We start from the raw sequence: 19,236 nt of genomic DNA, 5'->3' as shown, positions 1-19,236 counted from the left end.
CATCTCTAACATTCCTAACCCTGGACTCATCATTCTCCCCATCCAAACTTGCTTCACTCATGTTCTCTCTCTGGCTAATGTTAACATCACCCACACGATGCCTCTCTCCAAAGCTGGGCATCATTCTAGATGCTTTCCCTCATTCTTCTCATGGGATCATTCCACTTAATTCTTGCTCTTTAGTGCCTCTCAAATCTGCCTTCCTTCATACATCACTATTATCCCTATTTTAACCTTTATCATCTCTATCCTGGATTATTCATGTATTCATTCATTCAACTGTTCAGTAATTTAATTAAAAACAGATTGAGGCCCTGCCCTTAAATGTGGAAGTAGTATGAAAGAAGACATTTGAGGAAGAGATTCCCCTACAGAGAAGGCCTCTCTGAGGCCTAAATCAAGAGTGAGAGCCAGTCAGATGAAGAAAGAACTGCACGAGTGAAGTTTCTGAGGCAGGAAAGAGCTCAGAACATTCCAGAAGCTGAGTGAAGACAGTTGTTAGAGTACCATCAGATGAGGATGGAAAGAAAGGCGGTTAGAGGTTAGACCCTATAGGTTTGTTAGGCTTTGGTTAGCGGTTTATAGAGGGAAGCTAGGGTTTTAAGGAAGGGAGTGACAAGATTTGTTTAAATTTTAAGAAGCTGACTCAATGCCATTAGACTGAAGATTGGTTGGGATCTAATACCTGGACTTTTTTTTTTTTTTTTTTTTTTTAAGATTTTGTTTATTTGACAGAGCACAAGCAGGGGGAAAGGCAGGCAGAGGAAAAGGAAGGAGCAGCTCCCCACTGAGCAGGGAGCCCACATGGGGCTTGATCCCAGGACCCTGAGATCATGAGCTGAGCTGAAGGCAGATGCTTAACTGACTGAGCCACCCAGATGCCCACATACCTGGACTTTTAGTAGCACTCCCAGGCACTACTTCCAGACTGCTGTCTCTGAAACCAGATTAACCCGGTCACTCTTCCATTTAACATGCTATAATCACCTCACTTTCAAGATAAAGTTTAAAATCCTGACATAATCAAGTGCATTTCATTATACCATCTTTGCTTACTTCTTCAGATCTGCCACTCCCTGTGAACACCTGTTACTTCAACCATATCAAACCACTGTGAGTCTCAGAAACCCCTTGGCGTAGGCTTTCTCCTCTTGGTCTATTCAGTTCTTCCTCAGCCTTCAAGATCAGTGCAAGAGGCAGATCCATCGAGAAGCCTTTATCCACTACCCCTCTCCCTGAGGTGTGCTGATGTCCCAGGCCTACCTCTATCACTGCACTCCTCACCCTAGATGTCAGACTAGTTCGTTCAAGTCTCTTCAAATATCTGTTCTTATTTCATCTCTACCATGTTGCTATGAGGATGTGGTACAGCACAGAGCTAGCAAAGAATTTTGGTTTTCTGGTCAGGATGATGGCTTTGCTTTGTGGCAGATGGCCTTGGAATACTGGATTCTACTGTCTTTACATCTGATGTATTTATATTTGTGTGGTAGTTTTGATTTCCTCTTTGGTCCAAGAGTTATTAAGAGAAAACAGGTTTGTTTGTTTTTTTCATTTTTAGATGGTGTGGCTTTATCTCTGTTTGCTTAATCCTTTTAAAATTAATTTTCTGAAAAAAAATAAAATTAAATTAATTTTCTGCATTTGTGATTTTTAAAATATTGCTGTTTTGGTTTTCATGGGGGATTTTTTGTTATTTTCCGTGTTTCTGTTTGTCTTGTTACATTGGAAAATTCTTTGCTTTTTATTATAAGGATTTGGAGTTTTTATAGTACAGTCTTCTTTATTTGTTTTTAGTCTTTGAGCCTTCATTTTCTTCAACAATATTAAGGGTAAAATAGTGTCCATTGCCTATTTTGAAATCAAGCATGTGTTTAAGACAGCTTTATTTATATTACATGCTGATTAGTTGGTGATGTGTGATATTTTTTATTCTGGCTTATTTTATGAAAAAGGAAACTTGGAAATGAAGACAGTGATTATATGGTAGAAGAAATGTATATACATAGGACATATATCTATCCTTTATGTTATATTTTTTAACATTCTCTTCCTTTCTGTTCCTCATTTAAGGTTATCTTTTTATACTGTAGTTTTTTTCTTCATGAGTCAGATCATTTAAAGAGTGAATGAATGCCACCTTCCAAGTGTGCTTTCTCCATCAAGAACTGAAGAGAAAATGATGTAACAGTCTTGTATTTCTATTGCATTTGACATTGTGCAAAATGTCTTCACATACATTTCTCCCATTGAACTATGCAAAAGCCCTAGATGTTATTATACCCACTTTCTTGTCAATGAAACTCGAGCTCAGAGAAATTATTTGTCTGAGATCCCAAGACACTGAGACCCACTATCATGAACACAGAGGCAAACATTCAAGATGAAGCAAAGCGGAAACCCAAACCCAAATCATTCAGCTTCCAAATCCCAGGGGTCTTTTAGCTACCCCCTACATGGATTCACGGTTTAGGTGATTGCTGGAGTGTACGGAGCTGTCACTCAAAGCTATCCCATGGAGTAGCCTAGGACCTGGCACAAGGAAGGGCTGAGTTACTATTTGCTGATTGAATGTGCTGGAGTAATCATCCCTTTAAAGCTAGGTGACATTATTTCTCTAGATGTCCAACAGATGGTGCTCAATAGCCAAGGGAATGCATCACTTTCCTTTTACTGAAGCCATGAAATTTCATACAGGTCCTGATAATTTCAAAAGCACTTGATATTAAAAATATAGGAAAACAAAAGAGTTATAATTCTTAATCTGTGGCTAAAATATTTATGCACGTATATAACTAGCATATTTATAAATCAGAACATTAGATCACTTGTCATAATTCTTTTTAAAACATCCCACAGGTAAAAAAAATTTGAGAATCCTTTATATTAATTAATCCAAAGCAAATTCTAATTTCAAGTTAATTGTTAATTTCAACTTAATAATCGCTTATTCAGTTTTGGGGATCCTTCACTACTCCTTTTGAGCATCATATCAGTTTTGTTCCCTCAACTGTCTCTGGATCCACTGAAAGCTTTCATGGAGTTCATTGTACCTTGTCCACCCCTCAATGGGTGCTAGGTGAGCATTGCTATTCTCAGGGAAACTTAGTAGTTTCTCTTCTTGAGGACAGAGGTCATACCTTGCTTATCTTCATAAGCACTTTGTCTCATAAATGTGAATGGATTACAAATCTAAACCCTTATCTCTGGCCCAGTATAGTTTTGAGAAGTGGCAGGTCCTATAACACTTGAGAGGAATGTTCTAGTTTGCACGTCATGCGAGGACAGGTGAGGGAAATAAGGAGACCAGAAAATGTTCCTTCCCTTCCAGATAAAGCACATAAGCCTTGTGACTATATATTTATTAATCCATTGACTGCTTCAGGTGGACTCTAAAACACACTTGTGTTTGAATCACTATTATCTACTTCTCTTTTTAAATCATCTTGATTTTCTATGCTACTCAATGGGGAAGGAAACTATGTGAAGACGAGTTTCTACTAAATAGCACTTAATCCCCAAATCATTTAATACAAGGTTTTAAAATGCGTTTTATGAAGCCTGAAGATTATTACAGTCAGCTAAGTGTTTATCACCTGCCAAATGTTGAGAACTATGGTTAAAAGAAGTGTAAAACTTCTGTGGTCAAAAAAAGTATAAAGAGAAGCGTTTCCCCTTGAAGCTTTTCATCAGTTAGTTATAGGAATTATAGCATATTGCACATGCGGTCATTAGAGTCCAGTGTTAAGACAACCCCCATTAAAATGCTGAAAATTTTAATAGATGTGTTATAGCAAGCTGATGAAGGAGGAAGAACTATCATTATTGGACATTTAAGTTTTAGCCACTGTACTGGGTAATTTTTAGTTACTATTTTTAGTAAGCACCAGAAACTCTCATGGGATAGCTAATTATCCCTGTCCTACTGAAAAGGAAACTGAAGCTCAGAAGGTTAAGCAGCTCAGGGGCCTGGGTGCTCAGTCAGTTAAGCATTCAACTCCTGATTTCAGATCAGGTCTTGATCCTCAGGGTCACGAGTTCAAGACCCTACTTGAAAAGAAAAGAAAAAAGAAAGGAAAAGAAAAGAAGGTTTAAACAGCTTGCACAGGTCACATAGTAAGGAGTAGGCATGGCCAAGATGCAACATCTGATCTCCTTGTGACCTACTAAGCCTGTAAATTATCTTCCCTAACTGCTGCTAGGACCATTTAGAATGGCTGATATAATCGGCAGATCTTCATGGCAGGGGTGTGGCTTGATGTCAAGTAAAGGTGCTTGATCTTAACTTGATGCTCTGTAGTAAGCCAGCTTTGTTTCACATAAATGAATATTATTTCTTTTATAGGCCCGAGGGCTAGGGAGAGATCCTAGAAGAATGATAAAGGCAAAGAAGGCAAGGGACACAGCAGAATGTTTGTGACTACCTGCCCACCCACTGAGAGTGTGGGAGTGAGTGTGTGTGCAAGTGCCACTTCAGGGTTCATGTGGCTTCTTCTGTGTTCCAGTGACCTATGGGATGATGAGCTCCAGTGTGTACTACTATACCCGGATAATGTCACAACTCTTCCTAGACACCCCAGTGTCCAAAACAGAGAAAACAAACTTTAAAACTCTTTCTTCAATGGAAGACTTCTGGAAGGTATTTGCAAATGACTTTCCTTTTTTTTTTTTTAAGATTTTATTTATTTATTCATGAGAGACACACAGAGAGAGAGAGAGAGGCAGAGACACAGGCAGAGGGTGAAGCAGGCTTCATGCAGGGAGCCTGACGTGGGACTCGATCCTGGGTCTCCAGGATCACACCCCAGGCCGCAGGCGGCGCTAAACCGCTGCGCCACCAGGGCTGCCCGCAAATGACTTTCAAAGTACCTCTATATCACTGAAAATTGTTCATTTGGTTTCATAAATTCATGACAGCAGTATCTATAGGACCAACTATGTGCTTCACACTGTGAGAGATGTAGGTTATGATGGGCTGTTAGAAATTATGGTTCTATTGAGAACCTTGTGTATCCCTTGCACCATGCTGAGTGTTACATACCTCACCTTTTTTAATCCCATAGTAACCATACAAGGTAAGTGCTAATATTATGCCCTGGTGGTAGATGAGGAGATAAAGATTCAGCATGCTTACAGATGGTTAGGGAGTAAGAAAAACTGACTTGTTTCTAACCTGACTGGCCTTTTCTCAGCCTAGCCTATAATTCAGTCATTCATGATTCAGATAATATTTGTTGAGTATCTCCTAGTATATACAGCCCATAAGGGCAAAATTTGGTTGTTTTGTCTTGCTTTATGTTTTTGTTTTTTTTGTTTTTTTGTCTCTTTGTTGATGATGGCATGTACCCTAGAACAGTACCTGATCAAGGCAGGCACATTCTTTCAGAGATCTCTAATGTGAAATTCAACCCAACCCCTTCCCAAATCATCACACAATCCAACACAGTAACCGAGGATAAACTATGAGTGATACCAAAGGAGAACTGTTAAACTGATCTGGGAGGTATGGTGCTCAGAACCTAAGAAAAATAGAAGAGCAATTAGAGAGGAAAGGATTGTTTCTTCCTGCAGAGATGCTTTCTAAAACTCTTCCTAAGCCCTGGGGTCAGAGCTGGTGGTTGTAAAGATAGAGGAAACTGGACCATATGAACCCATTAATACTGATGCCTCAAAATACTTGGCATCCAAAATCACATTAGTAAAATGTGAATCTTTCCCCTCTGTTCAAGCAAATCAATCCATCTCTACTGATTGTCTGTTAAGGATAAGACACTGAGAAACAGCTACTTCTTCCCTATAGGCAAACTAATGAGAGACTTCTCACATGGACACAATTCCATGGTAATGAATGCCTGGCTCTAAAAGCAGGGGCCAGGGCAGTTAAGAGAGTTCACCATATGACAAAATAATCCAGACACTTAAAAGATCCACCAGATGGCAGACTGGTATTCAAAACTGTAGCTTTTCCTCTCCAAACAAGTTTGGAACCGTGATTATGTTATGTGACATGTTGTTTTACTAAGAGAAAGTAAAATTGATCATGGTTGTGCATTTATGTAAACCACACCCCCTACCTTTAGTCCTAGAGCAAAAATCAGAGTTGCCATTTTTTAAACACCCACTGGGTACCAGGGCAGCAGCCATGCAGAGAATGAATAAAATAATGCAGGGACCTTGGCTCAAAGTTGGAGCCTCATAGCCAGCAAGCAATGGAGCAAGATCCAACCCCAGTCTTTCTGACAGCAAAACCTACCCTTGTCACTCTACCATGTTTACAGAGTTGCCAAACTGTTGGTCTTGCAAACATTCCAGGAAAGAGCAAAGAAACCACTAGGCTTGGAGCTTTTCAGAAAACTTTTCCAAAATGTTTCCCTTTTTTTCAGTTCACAGAAGGTGCCTTATTGGATGGGCTGTACTGGAAGACACAACCCGGCAACAGGACCGAAGCTGACAACCGAAGTTTTATCTACTATGAGAACCTCCTGTTAGGCGTACCACGTATCCGGCAACTCAAAGTCAGAAATGGATCCTGTTCTATCCCCCAGGACTTAAGAGATGAGATTAAAGAGTGCTATGATGTCTACTCTGTCAGTAGTGAAGACAGGGCTCCTTTTGGTCTAAGAAACGGAACTGCGTAAGTGTGCCCTGTGGCCATGTGCCCTGGCTTCTCATTCATTCATTCATTCATTCACTCATCCTCTAACCTCTTAACCAAGGAGAAGATGCTTTAAGTGAGTCTTCAGTGCTTATAGTTAAGACCATGGCCAAAGTGACCTTTGGTTTCTCAGATTTTCTCTACTCTTTACTGCCTTCAGCTTCTGCATACATATTTTTCAAAAGACTAAATTGTTGACTATATGGCCAACAAGAAAATAGCTACAGGGCCTCTGGAGATTTCTTTGAAGATTCCTGGATCCTGTTTTCCTAGATCCAGTGACATTGTTCACTAGGTTGTTATCAGGAACTATTCCGGGACAGAAATTTTCATTTTACTAGCGTTTACGAATACATTTTTGTTCAGAGTACAGTTATTTAAAGTGTATACTAAGCTTGTGAGCCAGTTTTATGTCTGGTTTAAAACCTGGCCTGGCCTCTCAAATGTGTGTTTATGATTTTGAGTATGTATTGTCCATTGTGCAGATTTGCGGGGATTTTGGTGTCCTTTTGTAACCATACTTAAAACATCTTGTGTATTGAGGGAAGCTAGTCATTACTTTTAGAAATACTGTAGCTATTATAAAGAAATAAGAGTGGGCAGCCCAGGTGGCTCAGCGGTTTAGCGCCGCCTTCAGCCCAGGGTGTGATCCTGGAGACCTGGGATCGAGTCCCACGTCAGGCTTCCTGCATGGGGCCTGCTTTTCCCTCTGCCTATGTCTCTGCCTCTCTCTGTGTGTGTGTCTCTCTTGAATACATAAATAAAATCTTTAAAAAAAAGAGAGAGAGAAATAAGAAGACAGCTCTCAAGCTGTCCCAAGGTGGACCTCTTAGGGTCACTGCCCCTGGATGAGTCACTATGGTTAGACTTGTCTTCTAAACTTAACTAAGCTAATCCTGTCCGTTCATCTGGATCCCTTTCTTGAACTGAGACACCCAGTATCCAGATTTGTTAATATACAGTAGGGGCAACAGCCTTCCCATCAGATTTTTTATCTGCCATCCAGTGCATACCTTAATTAGGAGCAGGGCCTGTAAGGAACACACTAAGTAAAGGTCAGAAGATTTATCATAAAGGATTGAATCATCCTAAAAGACAGTTTATCCAGGTTTGGTAATGATTTTGCTCTACTCCTTTTTCTGGTTCCTGCAAAGTATAAACATGCCCCTAAGCTATGGTACCTGGTCCAGTATTTTACTCTATCCTATCATTAATGAGAGAAGTGGATAAGCCACTACCAGATGCTACATTAAGAAGTGATTTCAGGGGCAGCCCCTGTGGCACAGCGGTTTAGCGCCTCCTGCAGCCTGGGGTGTGATCCTGGAGACCTGGGATTGAGTCCCACATCGGGCTCCCTGCATGGAGCCTGCTTCTCCCTCTGCCTGTGTCTCTGCCCCTCTCTTTCTGTCTCTATAAATAAATAAAATCTTTAAATAAAAAAAAAGAAGTGATTTCATTCATGCATTATCTCATCTGCTTTTGCAAAACAACCTGAAATACATGTCATCTCCATTTTGTCGATGACTGAGGCTCACTTACCCAAAGCATCACAGCTTGTAAATGGAACCAAGCTGGGATTTAACCAGCCTGACTCCAAAACCCATGTTTCTTCCACTAAACCACATTGCTTCATCCATATTAATTATGCTGGCGGGGGGGTTGGGGGGGCTCCCTCAGCTCCTCATCAATATTCAAGCTTCTGGAGAATGGGGACTGTATTTTGTTTACTGCTGTATTCTCAAAGCCTTGACTACTGCCTGCATCTAAAGCTGCTCAGTAAATAGCCACTAGGGGCAAGAATGAATGGGTGATTTCTATGACAGATAGACTACCATGTATCCAAACCATCCCTTGATTCTGCTCTATTCTCATGCTGCTCCCATTTCTCCCTTCCTTGAATTCCACAAACTTCTGCAAAGAATAGTCTTCACTGGCTACCTCTATCCCCTACCATTGATTCATTCCTTAAAGCTGAAAACCTATGCTTTTGACATCTCTCTTGGAAGCCACGACTGGATTTGTTGAGTTTGCCAACCCACAGACCAATTCTTGAACTTCATCCTGTTTAACCTCTGTAGAGCTCGGCAGTGTTGATTGCTTATTCTTTTGACTTCTGAGAGTGATGCTAAACTTTGGGTTCCCTTCATTCTGTAATCTTCCTCTTAACCCTCATATTCCTAGGTCGTCCTATATTCAGATCTCTAGCTTTTCTTTCTTTACATTCTTTCCCTGGTATTCAAGTGGCTTCATCTCTCATCTCTATTTGATAATTTATCATTTCTTCAACAAATATACTGAGTGTTAACATGTGCCAGGCATTTTCTCAGTGAGGTCTCCTTCTTCTAGAAACACCCTTGGTGCTGGCTAGGGTAATAAAACAGCAGGAAACAGAACAGAAACAAATCCCCTGTCTTCACAGAGCTTATATTCTAGTGATAGGAAACAAAAACCAAATCTGTATTCTACCTATGTCCTACTAGCTCCTATAATTCAGTCTGTCCAAACTGAATTCATCACTTTCTAATTGAATTTGTTCTCCTTTGCATTATCCAACAAGAGTCTTCCAGTCATTTTTCAGATGTCCCTTCTCCCTTGCCCCTACTTCTAAATCAGAGGCCAAGTTCTCTTAACAGTCACCGCAGTGTCCTCTGTCCATCCTTCCTGTCTGTCATCCTGTCTTCCTATCATTGCTCTGGTCCGGGCCTCATCACTTCTGGATTATTGCAGGCACTGCTAACTGAACTGTGTCCAGGCCCCCAGGACTACTCCCAGGTTCAGGGATATGCTAGAAGGATTCCTAGGATTCATCATCTAGTTATGTTTGTGGCTAAGGTTCAATGCAATGAAAGGATAAAAGTAAAAGCAGCAGAGGGTGCAGGCACATGGGGCCAAGTTGGGAGGAAACAAAGTGTAGGCTTTCAAAAGTCCTCTCCCAGTGGGGTCACACAGGAAGTGTTGAATCCCTCCAGTAACAGGCTATAGCAACATGAATGAAATGTTGCCTGTCAGAGAGGTGCATTATTCACTCAGTGCCCAAGGTCACATAGGCAGCCACTGCCTGGCAGGTACCAAAATCCCAGAGTCCCAGAAGGAAAGCAGTCGTTGGGCCTGAGCCTCTGTGTTTGTATAGACAGCCTAGGTACAGCCACTTTTCCCAGTCAGACAAAGTTGGACGTTTTTTAAGATTTGATTTATTTATTTGAGAGAGAGAGCATGACAAAGGGATGAGGAGGAGAGGGAAAAACAGCCAGTCAGACAGGTTTATATCAGCTGTTCGTCAGTCAAGTTCCAGATGCCCAAGACCCAGCCCTGCAAACAGGCCTTACTAAGGCCTTACTAGCGGCCTTCCCAGACCCTCTGTGGTCACTTTTTTCTCTGTTCTCACCACTCCAGTCTTTTCCTGCAACCTGTTTTGTGCCTCTCAGAAACCTTCCCTCAGTGAGTCCATCACACTTGCTCTTCACAGTCTGATCACAGTCTACCTCTCAGCCTTCTCTCTTCATCATTTGCAAGCTGAACTCAGCTACTAGCTGGGTGCCTTGTCCTTCTCTAGCCCTGCCTGACTCATGCTTGAAAATGCCCTTCCACTTGTGCCTCCTGAACCCAGTTTACCTTTCACAGCCCAGGTCCACCATGGCTTCTTCCAGAAGCTTTTGTTTCATTACTTTTCTCTTCCTACTTTTTTTTTCTTTTTTTTTAATGATAGTCACATAGAGAGAAAGAGAGAGGCAGAGACACAGGCAGAGGGAGAAGCAGACTCCATGCACCGGGAGCCCAACGTGGGATTCGATCCCGGGTCTCCAGGATTGCGCCCTGGGCCAAAGGCAGGCGCCAAACCGCTGTGCCACCCAGGGATCCCTTTTCTCTCCCTACTTACTGTAAATTTGAGAGGCAAAGGAACTTGGTTCCTCTTTATATTGCCAAAGAAACATCTGGTGCCTTAGAGAACCTCTGTCAATATTTACGGATTAAGTTCCCAAATGCCCTGGTGTGCTCCCGTGGCTCAGTTGGTTAAATGTCAGACTCTTGATTTGGGCTCAGATCATGATCTCAGGGTCCCAAGATCAAGCCCCACATTGGGATCTGCACTGGGCATGGAGTCTGCTTCAGATTCTTTCTCTCTGCCTCTCCCTCTGCTTCTCTGCCGCCACTCTCTCCCTCCCTTATATAAATATGTAAATACATAAATAAATAAATTCCCAAATGCCATGTAGAGTCTTGTTTTAGTTCAGTTGCTGACTGTGGTACTTGATGAACTTGTACTTCTTGGCTGCAATTTTCTCTGAGGGCCTAGAATCATCTAGCCCCTAAGTATAGTTACCCAGGGAAGGCAACCATATAAACTAAGGGCTAATAGCACAGATTCTAGAGACAGGCAGTCCTGGTGTAGGTTTCTAACAATTTTCTCAAGAGCTTAGAGACTGAGTTGACCTCACTAAAGCTTCAGGGCCCTCATTCCTAAAAGGGGGTTATAAGTGTGTGAGAATTCAATAAAGAAACACAAGCCCCATACCAAGCATATTACCCAGCTTGATAAGATTTATATTTATTTATTACCTACTCTGTCTTACCAGGAACCACTTCACCTGTCTTTGTAATTGCCACAAGTGTTCCACTGATTTTATCTGTTTGTTTTGTTTTCACGTTTTAAATTAGTTGGATCTACACAAGTGAAAAAGACTTGAATGGGAGCAGCCACTGGGGAATGATTGCAACCTATAGTGGAGCTGGCTATTACCTGGATTTGTCAAGAACAAGAGAGGAAACAGCTGCTCAGGTTGCTAGCCTCAAGAAAAATGTCTGGCTGGACCGAGGAACCAGGGCAACTTTTATTGACTTTTCAGTATACAACGCCAACATTAACCTTTTCTGTGTGATCAGGTGTGTACCAAGGGCCCTGATCCCTCCCACTTTTCTGTAGTTGTATGTACATCCTAGTCTTGAGATAGACCAAGAAACCATTGCCTGCATTTGGCTGAGAGTGCCGAGGATCAGAGCCAATAGCAAAGGAAGGGTGAAAACCAAAGGCTTAGTGGGATAAATATATTTGGTGGAAGGGAGTTAGGATCCTAGAATATTACAAGTTGGGAAGGACCTTAAGTCTGATCCAAGTTTATCCCAAAGCTGCAACCTTCCCAGAAAAAGCACAATAGATGGTGTTTGCTACCATCTATTCTTACTCATTTTAAGGATGATCAGTGCTATATACTATGGCCATCAAATCTTGACCCATTACCCTGAGTTTCCCACTCTCAGATGAGGTCCATGCTATTTAAGAACATAAGCCCAGCAGTCATGAGCTATGCCTGGGGTCGATAGGATACCTACATACTTGTTCACATTCAAGATTCACCAAAGACACAAAGTTCCTTCCATGATCCTGTGATGTTGCCATAATGATCACTCAGGTTAGCAGTGAAGAACCTGACACAAATCCTACAGGCTTGTCTGGGGCCTTCTGTTCATTCATTCATTCATTCATTCAGCAAACATTTATTGGACACCTAATATGTGCCAGGCACTGTTCTTGGCTCTTGGGACACATCAGTGAACAAAATAAAGATCCCTGCTCTTATAGAGCTTGCATTCAACCAGGAAGAGATAGATAATAGACAATAAACAATGAACAAAAGAGACAAATTAATTAAATAGTATATTAGAAGGTAATATGTACTTAAAAAAAGAAAAAGTAGAAGGCATAGGTGACCCAGGGTTCACCTAATCCTCCTGGTGAACATGTCAGCAACACCCAAGACATCTCTGACCTGAATTACTTGCACATAATCTTACCTACCAAATAAGAAGGATAAATCTCATAATATCCTTATTTTGAGATCATTTTTATGGCTAAATGCAAGTCAGCTTTACATGGCCAGTTGGATTTTTCCAGACCACGTTTTGACAATTTTTGAAGAAAATAATATCACATTAAGCCAAATCATAGTTATTATTAGAAATAAATAAAAATTGATTACAATTATTATTGAACTTTTTTAATGATTTTAGTGCAGACAGAAGGATAAAAACAGGCACTCAGTATTTAAAGAAATATCTATTTATAGAAGGTCTTGAATATGTCTTTCACTTCCTCCCCATACTTCACAAGTGAATATTGTCAAGGCAATTATTTAATTTCTCTATGCTGCTGTCTGTTTTGGAGGGGTTACAGATGCAGGGCCAGAACAGGACACAGGAGCTGGCATACAGAGGCTACTTTCTGCCCTTCCAAGTTCACACTGAAGCTGTCAGGAGGATCTTCATTTCAGTATTATTTCCTGGGTTTTTAGTTCTTAACCCTACTCTCTAACACATCAAATAGAAAAAAAAACAAGAAAACAAAAAGCAGAAGATCAGCAGTGAACAGGAAGGAAAAATTTTCATCCATCTTTGACCAATTCTAATTTGCCATAGTCTCTGCCTGGACCTGATTATGGCTCATGGTTGAGTCCTAGGTATTCAGGCTCTAGGTGTGGCTACCCATCCTGTAATGGGAGAGTTATACCTAAGACTTGACTGAAGGTCTTTTGAAGTTAAGGAACTAGGTAGTCTATTTCTAGCTTGATAGGGAAACTATACCATTAAGCAAATCACTTAACGTGGCACCTACAAAATAGAAACTTGGCAAGAAACATTCTCACTTCCATAATGCTAAAACACTAAAGATCAGTGCCACGATATGAATGTAAAAAAATGTATGTTGCTGTTTTAGACTATCAGCTATTTACCGAGTACCTATTAACTACAAGGCTCTGGAAAGGGTAGCAAGAATAGCCCCTAGGGCAAATTATTCAATGCTAGTTAGGTGTTACCTAATGAATGGATGAGAAACCCAGTTTATATATATATCCACACACACACATACATATACATAAATACACAAATAGACACACACATCCTACCTCTCAACAGGTCGTACATTTTTGAATGCATGAGTCCTATTTCTTATGTTCTTCATTACCTAGTTGAGTTACTTGCATTTAAAAGAAGTCCTGGAAAGGCTTACTTACTGATTAATTCCTTCATTAAGAAAAATAAACTAAAGAGCATTTTGAATAGTATAAATACTGGAAAAGTAAAGGGGAGATTGAGGAGGAATAATCTCTTTAGGAGATTTGGGAAGCCCCGTTCCTTTTGGGGCACAGTATCATTGTCATACACAGTTACTAGCTGTGATAAAAAATACTCTGTCGCTGGTTTAGGGTGACTTGTGATTGCAGTTTTAGTACTTTTAAGTACAGGGATAGAATAGATGGATGTCCTTTCCTGGCTGCATCCGTGTGTTGTATATTGTTATTGTTTTATAATTATTGTTTTAATTGTTCTTATGCAGGTTATTGGTTGAATTCCCAGCAACAGGCGGTGTGATTCCATCTTGGCAATTTCAGCCTGTAAAGCTGATCCGATATGTCACGACTTTTGATTTCTTCCTGGCAGCCTGTGAGATTATCTTTTGTTTTTTTATTCTTTACTATGTGGTGGAAGAGATATTGGAAATTCGTATTCACAAGCTACACTATTTCAGGAGTTTCTGGAATTGTCTGGATGTTGTGATCATTGTGGTAGGTTTGAGAACAACACCAAATTCCCTACTCTATTATAAAAATATGTTAATTAGAGTCCTTGATCTTTCTCCTCAGTATTGTGGTTCCTGATATTCCAAAGGAGAATCTAAAAGCTCTTCTCGGGATCCCTGGGTGGCGCAGCGGTTTAGCGCCTGCCTTTGGCCCAGGGCGCGATCCTGGAGACCCGGGATCGAATCCCACGTCAGGCTCCCGGTGCATGGAGCCTGCTTCTCCCTCTGCCTGTGTCTCTGCCTCTCTCTCTCTCACTGTGTGCCTATCATAAATAAATAAAAATTAAAAAAATTAAAAAAAAAATTTCTTAAAAAAAAAAAAAAAACTCTTCTCTATTGTATCAACTTCAGCACTACTAACTATTTTCTCATTTTGCATGAGTAACCCTACTGAATATAGAAGTTGAGAGGTATTTACTTTAAGCTGTCAATTAGCCACACCCAAAACAAGAATAACTTAGTGGAGCACCTGGCTGGCTCAGCTGGAAGTGCATGTGACTCTTGATCTCAGGGTCATGAGTTTGAACCCCACATTGGCTATAGAGATTACTTTAAAATAAATTTAAAAATATGGGCAACCCTGGTGGCCCAGCGGTTTAGCGTCGCCTTCAGCTTGGGGTGTGATCCTGGAGACCCGGGATGGAGTCCCACATGGGACTCCCTGCATGGAGCCTGCTTCTTCCTCTGCCTGTGTCTCTGCCTCTCTCTCTCTCTCTCTCTTTCTGTCTCTCATGAATAAATAAATAAAATCTTTTAAATAAGTAAATAAATAGATAACATTTAAAAATAAACTTTTTTTAAAAATGAGAGAGATGTGTATGTGCTGATTACAGCAAGAGTTCCAAGACATACAAAAAAGAAAGAAGTAACTTAGCAGTTCATATTTGGCTTTGGCATGCCATTTGAGACATGAGGGAGTAAACAATGTTTTGTTTATTCTTTTTTTGTTGTTAATGATATTTTTCTTCAACTACTAGCAAAATTTAATGTGTATTTTTCTGCACATGTGTAAAGTTACAGCAAGAAGAAACATCTTGAAAATATTTCAGGTTGGCAGAGAAAACCTCCCAGCAGTTTAAAATTTCCTGCAAATAGTTCAGTGTACAAAATATAAGCGAGAGACCATCAAGGTCTCTTTTTCTGTATCACATGTAAGAAATCAGAAGGCAGTGAGGACAGAGTAGAGGCTGTGACACCTTGTAGATCCCCTGACTGCTTTTGACTTTATTATAACTTACACTTGTTCAACATGGTTTCCCTTCCACATCATCTTAATCACTTCCTTCCAGGGACCTCAGTGGAGAAAAGCATTTTTGCAGACTTTTTTCTCCATTTAGCAAGAACACATAATCTTTTGCTGAGACCTGTTAAAGACTGAGTCACATAAGGACATGCTTAATTGTTACATGCCTAAAAGTCAAACCTTTTCACTATCTGCTGACAGAGATGCCCCCTGAAATCTCAGTAAGTGATATATTACCCTATCAGCGTTCTCTCTTCTGTTACCCTACTTCTTTGTCATTATTTTCTCCCTGCCCCCAAACCAAAAATTCATGGGCTTTGTGAAGCATTTACATCAAGTCATTATCAGATCATCAACTAGATTTACTTGGCAAAATATAGAAAATATGTTCTGAAATGTGTTATCTAATATGCTTTAAATATGGAAAATGTTATTCATATGTGAGTAAAAGAATGCTTAAAAGAGCTATATAGATCTATATTTAATACAATAATATTAACAGGAGCAATAATAATAATAATCACTAACACTTTAGAAATTATGTATGTCAGACACAGTTCGGAGTGTCTATCTGGAAGTACATTCCATTCTCACACCAACCGTCTTAGTGACCCTGTTGTTGCCTCTCCAGCTGCATGCATGTGTACTTCAGAAAGAGCTTTTACTTAAAATAAAAATTCCTGTAGATTACAGAGTGGAACCCATTCGACCCTGATGCATTTAGAAATGCATCCCTTCTCTCATGATGGCTGTGTAACATCACATAATTCCTGTAGGTAAACTCTTGATCCCCAAATTCTCAATATAGTAATAGTAACAGTAACAAAGGAATTTCACCATTTAAGGAGGCAGGAAAGGCAATGATACTAGAAGTAATTTTTCAAAATATCTATACTGTAGGATGGAAGAGTGTGGTCCATATACACTGAAAATCATTCTAAAAAACAACTATCATTTGGAACTCTAAGGTTGTGAACCCTACCTTTTTAGTTTATATGGAGATATATTTATAGTTAGGTCATTGAGAATAATGGTAAAAAGATGAGTGTGATATTATGCTAATTAATGGCAGATTTGTTTGGGTTTTAACCAGGTACCTTCAATATCATCACAAGAATAGTCAGTGGTAATCAACCTCTTTGATTATGTACACCTATCAGTGAAAACTTTAACAACACCCCTAATGTATTCCATTTTTTAATAAACTTTGCATATGTGGTAGGTACATTTGTAAAAACATAGACAACATTGATTTGAAAGATTGGGTTAAAAAAGTACAAATAGAATTCTAATACTTTCTTTTCACTTGGATAGAAGTTTTCATATTTTATTTCCATACCCCAGGGAATGGCCTTGTACCCACTTCAGAGAAAATAACTGTTGTATCATGGAAATTGAGAATAGTTTCTTTGGCTCAGCAGCCACAACATTTTGCAAGTATTTCTTTGAAAACTTGCTTCACTGTGCTTATTGTTCTTACAATTTAGACAGTGTGCTTTTGTAAAGAATAAGGAAGGGCTACTGGAATCCTACTTCTCCCTTGAAACCTTCTCTGACCCAGCAGAAATAAGGGCACACCTTCTACTCACCCTACAAAACAAGCCCTATGTTCCACTGGACCTTTAACCCCATGAAAAAAAAAAAAAAGCAAACATTTTTATCTGGCCCAAATGTGCTAAAGCACACCTGAAACTTGAAAAGTTTCTATAGTTATATATATATATATATATATATACATATATATATATATATATATTATCTTAGAATCACTTTGAAATTATTTTCCCTGTTTTCCTTTTGTTTCTTTAACAAAGACTCTGAAATCTGTGGGCTTACACTAGTCAACCATTTGACCTAAATAACTGTCTTTAAAAACCAGCAGAATTACTGGAAAAAAGATGACTATTAAGTCTAAATTCAAATAATTTTGTTGCTTGGTAGGTTTCAATGGTAAAAATGATTAATTTATTTATTCAACAAATATTTTCTGAGCACCTACTATGTGCCTGGCATTTTTCTAGGCATTGGGGATATAGGACTGAACAGAACAGCCCAAAAACCTCCCCTTAAGAAGCTTATGTTAAGGAAGGAAAGTTCTTTTCTAGATAGGGATGAGAATCCCAAAGAAAATTCAGCAGGCCATAACTCAAGTGCTTACAAAATCTCTTTCCTCATCTCTTCTGTCACTCTCTATTTTGATATTGTATAAACAACCACATCCTGGATACAAAGCAATTTTACCTAGTGAAAGTTGAGTAAAGCATTATTGTTATTCAATTAATCCTTCCCTCTCAACCTAGTCAATATAGAGAAATATTTTCAGTGTATTCCAGAGAACTCAAAGAAAAGATTCCTACCACCAACACAAAAATACAAGATTTGCTCTGGGAATCCTTCACAGAAAAGGTGGTGAGGTTAGCTTTTTCAGCTATGATTGGTAGCCAGGCAGGTCTTTGCTATAATAATCACTTGGGGCCATGATCAAGACACCCATCTCAAAAAAGGCTAATGAAGTGGTCTTTGATTATCATTTATGAAAAAAGAAAGGGAATGGACAGCAAAGGCCTCAGTACCTGTATGACCATCTGCTGTGGATTCAGACCTCACAAGAGACCTTGGTTGTAATGGTTAACCTCTAGAACTTTCCATACATATACATTAATCCAGTGGTGATGGATGCATATAGGGCCCAATCAATGTTCTCAAATCTGGTTTTAGAGGCAGGACTGAAGCTGATGTGAAAAGTTGCATGGTCATGAGCTAAGGGACAAAAATGAGCAGGAGGGAAACCCTTGGCTCACATGTGTTCCCATTGCAAGTCTTCAAGCCCTCTCTGACCATCATTCCCACCATCTTTTAGATCAAGCATCTTCTTTCCTCTTATAAGCACTCCTTGTAGATAAGTCTTGTTTCACCTTCACCTTATGTTGTACGATGCCAACTCCTTAGTAGGTTTTTGTGTTACTTATTTTTGTGTGTGACCTGGTCTTGAACCAGAGTAGAAGTTTCTTGAGAACAGAATTTGTGCATTTTACTTCTGTTTATTCCTCTTAGCCCCTGGCACAATGCTGTGTACATAGATATCCAGTTGTATTTGTTGAATAGTGGAAAGAATGTAATAGCTGGTAATTGAAAAAAAAAAAAAGAAAAACAAAGCAAGATGAGGGAGAAAACAGAAGAGTGGAAAGTTACTTAAATGAGGGTGGCAGAAAAAAATAAGGCATTCCTATTTGAGTTGGATTTTGTAATATAGCAACATCTCGTGTGTGTGTACACATATGCACACACAAACACACATGTGCCCATTGGATTTCTCTTCCTAGCTAAGAGAATGCAGGTGGTTTATTGTTACACTTATTTTATGACTGTGCTCAACCTTAACCATTTGTATGAGTCACTTGGGTAAGCAGATTGGTGAGCCCTAGGAGTAATACATGAATAAGGAAAAATAGTCATTTTAAGATAAGTTATATGTTTCTAAAGCACTGTGATAATATATAAATCTTTTGTTTTCCAGCTATCAGTGGTCGCTATAGGAATTAACATATATAGAACATCAAATGTGGAGGTGCTACTGCAGTTTCTAGAGGATCAAAATACTTTCCCCAACTTTGAGCATCTGGCATACTGGCAAATACAGTTCAACAATATAGCTGCTGTCATAGTATTTTTTGTCTGGATTAAGGTAATTTACAGATTTCATATTCTGGATCTTTAATAATATTTTTCTCTCCTTTTTATTAACATCAGCCACACAAAATGTTG

At 39.6% G+C, this 19,236-nt stretch overlaps 1 protein-coding gene across 1 annotated transcript in view; it reads left to right on the top strand.

The window, feature by feature from the left end:
• Positions 1-19,236, top strand: part of PKD2 (polycystin 2, transient receptor potential cation channel) — a 54,741-nt gene that overhangs the window by 14,095 nt on the left and 21,410 nt on the right. The window contains exons 3-7 of the mRNA XM_055313000.1: positions 4,506-4,639; positions 6,384-6,634; positions 11,312-11,536; positions 13,986-14,214; positions 18,989-19,156. Coding sequence (XP_055168975.1) covers positions 4,506-4,639; positions 6,384-6,634; positions 11,312-11,536; positions 13,986-14,214; positions 18,989-19,156 — 1,007 coding nt within the window. The remainder of the gene's footprint in view (positions 1-4,505; positions 4,640-6,383; positions 6,635-11,311; positions 11,537-13,985; positions 14,215-18,988; positions 19,157-19,236) is intronic.

Source organism: Nyctereutes procyonoides, unplaced genomic scaffold (assembly GCF_905146905.1).
Source record: "Nyctereutes procyonoides isolate TBG_1078 unplaced genomic scaffold, NYPRO_anot_genome, whole genome shotgun sequence".
NCBI classification, from domain to species: domain Eukaryota; kingdom Metazoa; phylum Chordata; class Mammalia; order Carnivora; family Canidae; genus Nyctereutes; species Nyctereutes procyonoides.
The sequence above is the reverse complement of the archived record's forward strand: the minus strand, read 5'-3'. Positions and strand labels throughout refer to the sequence as shown.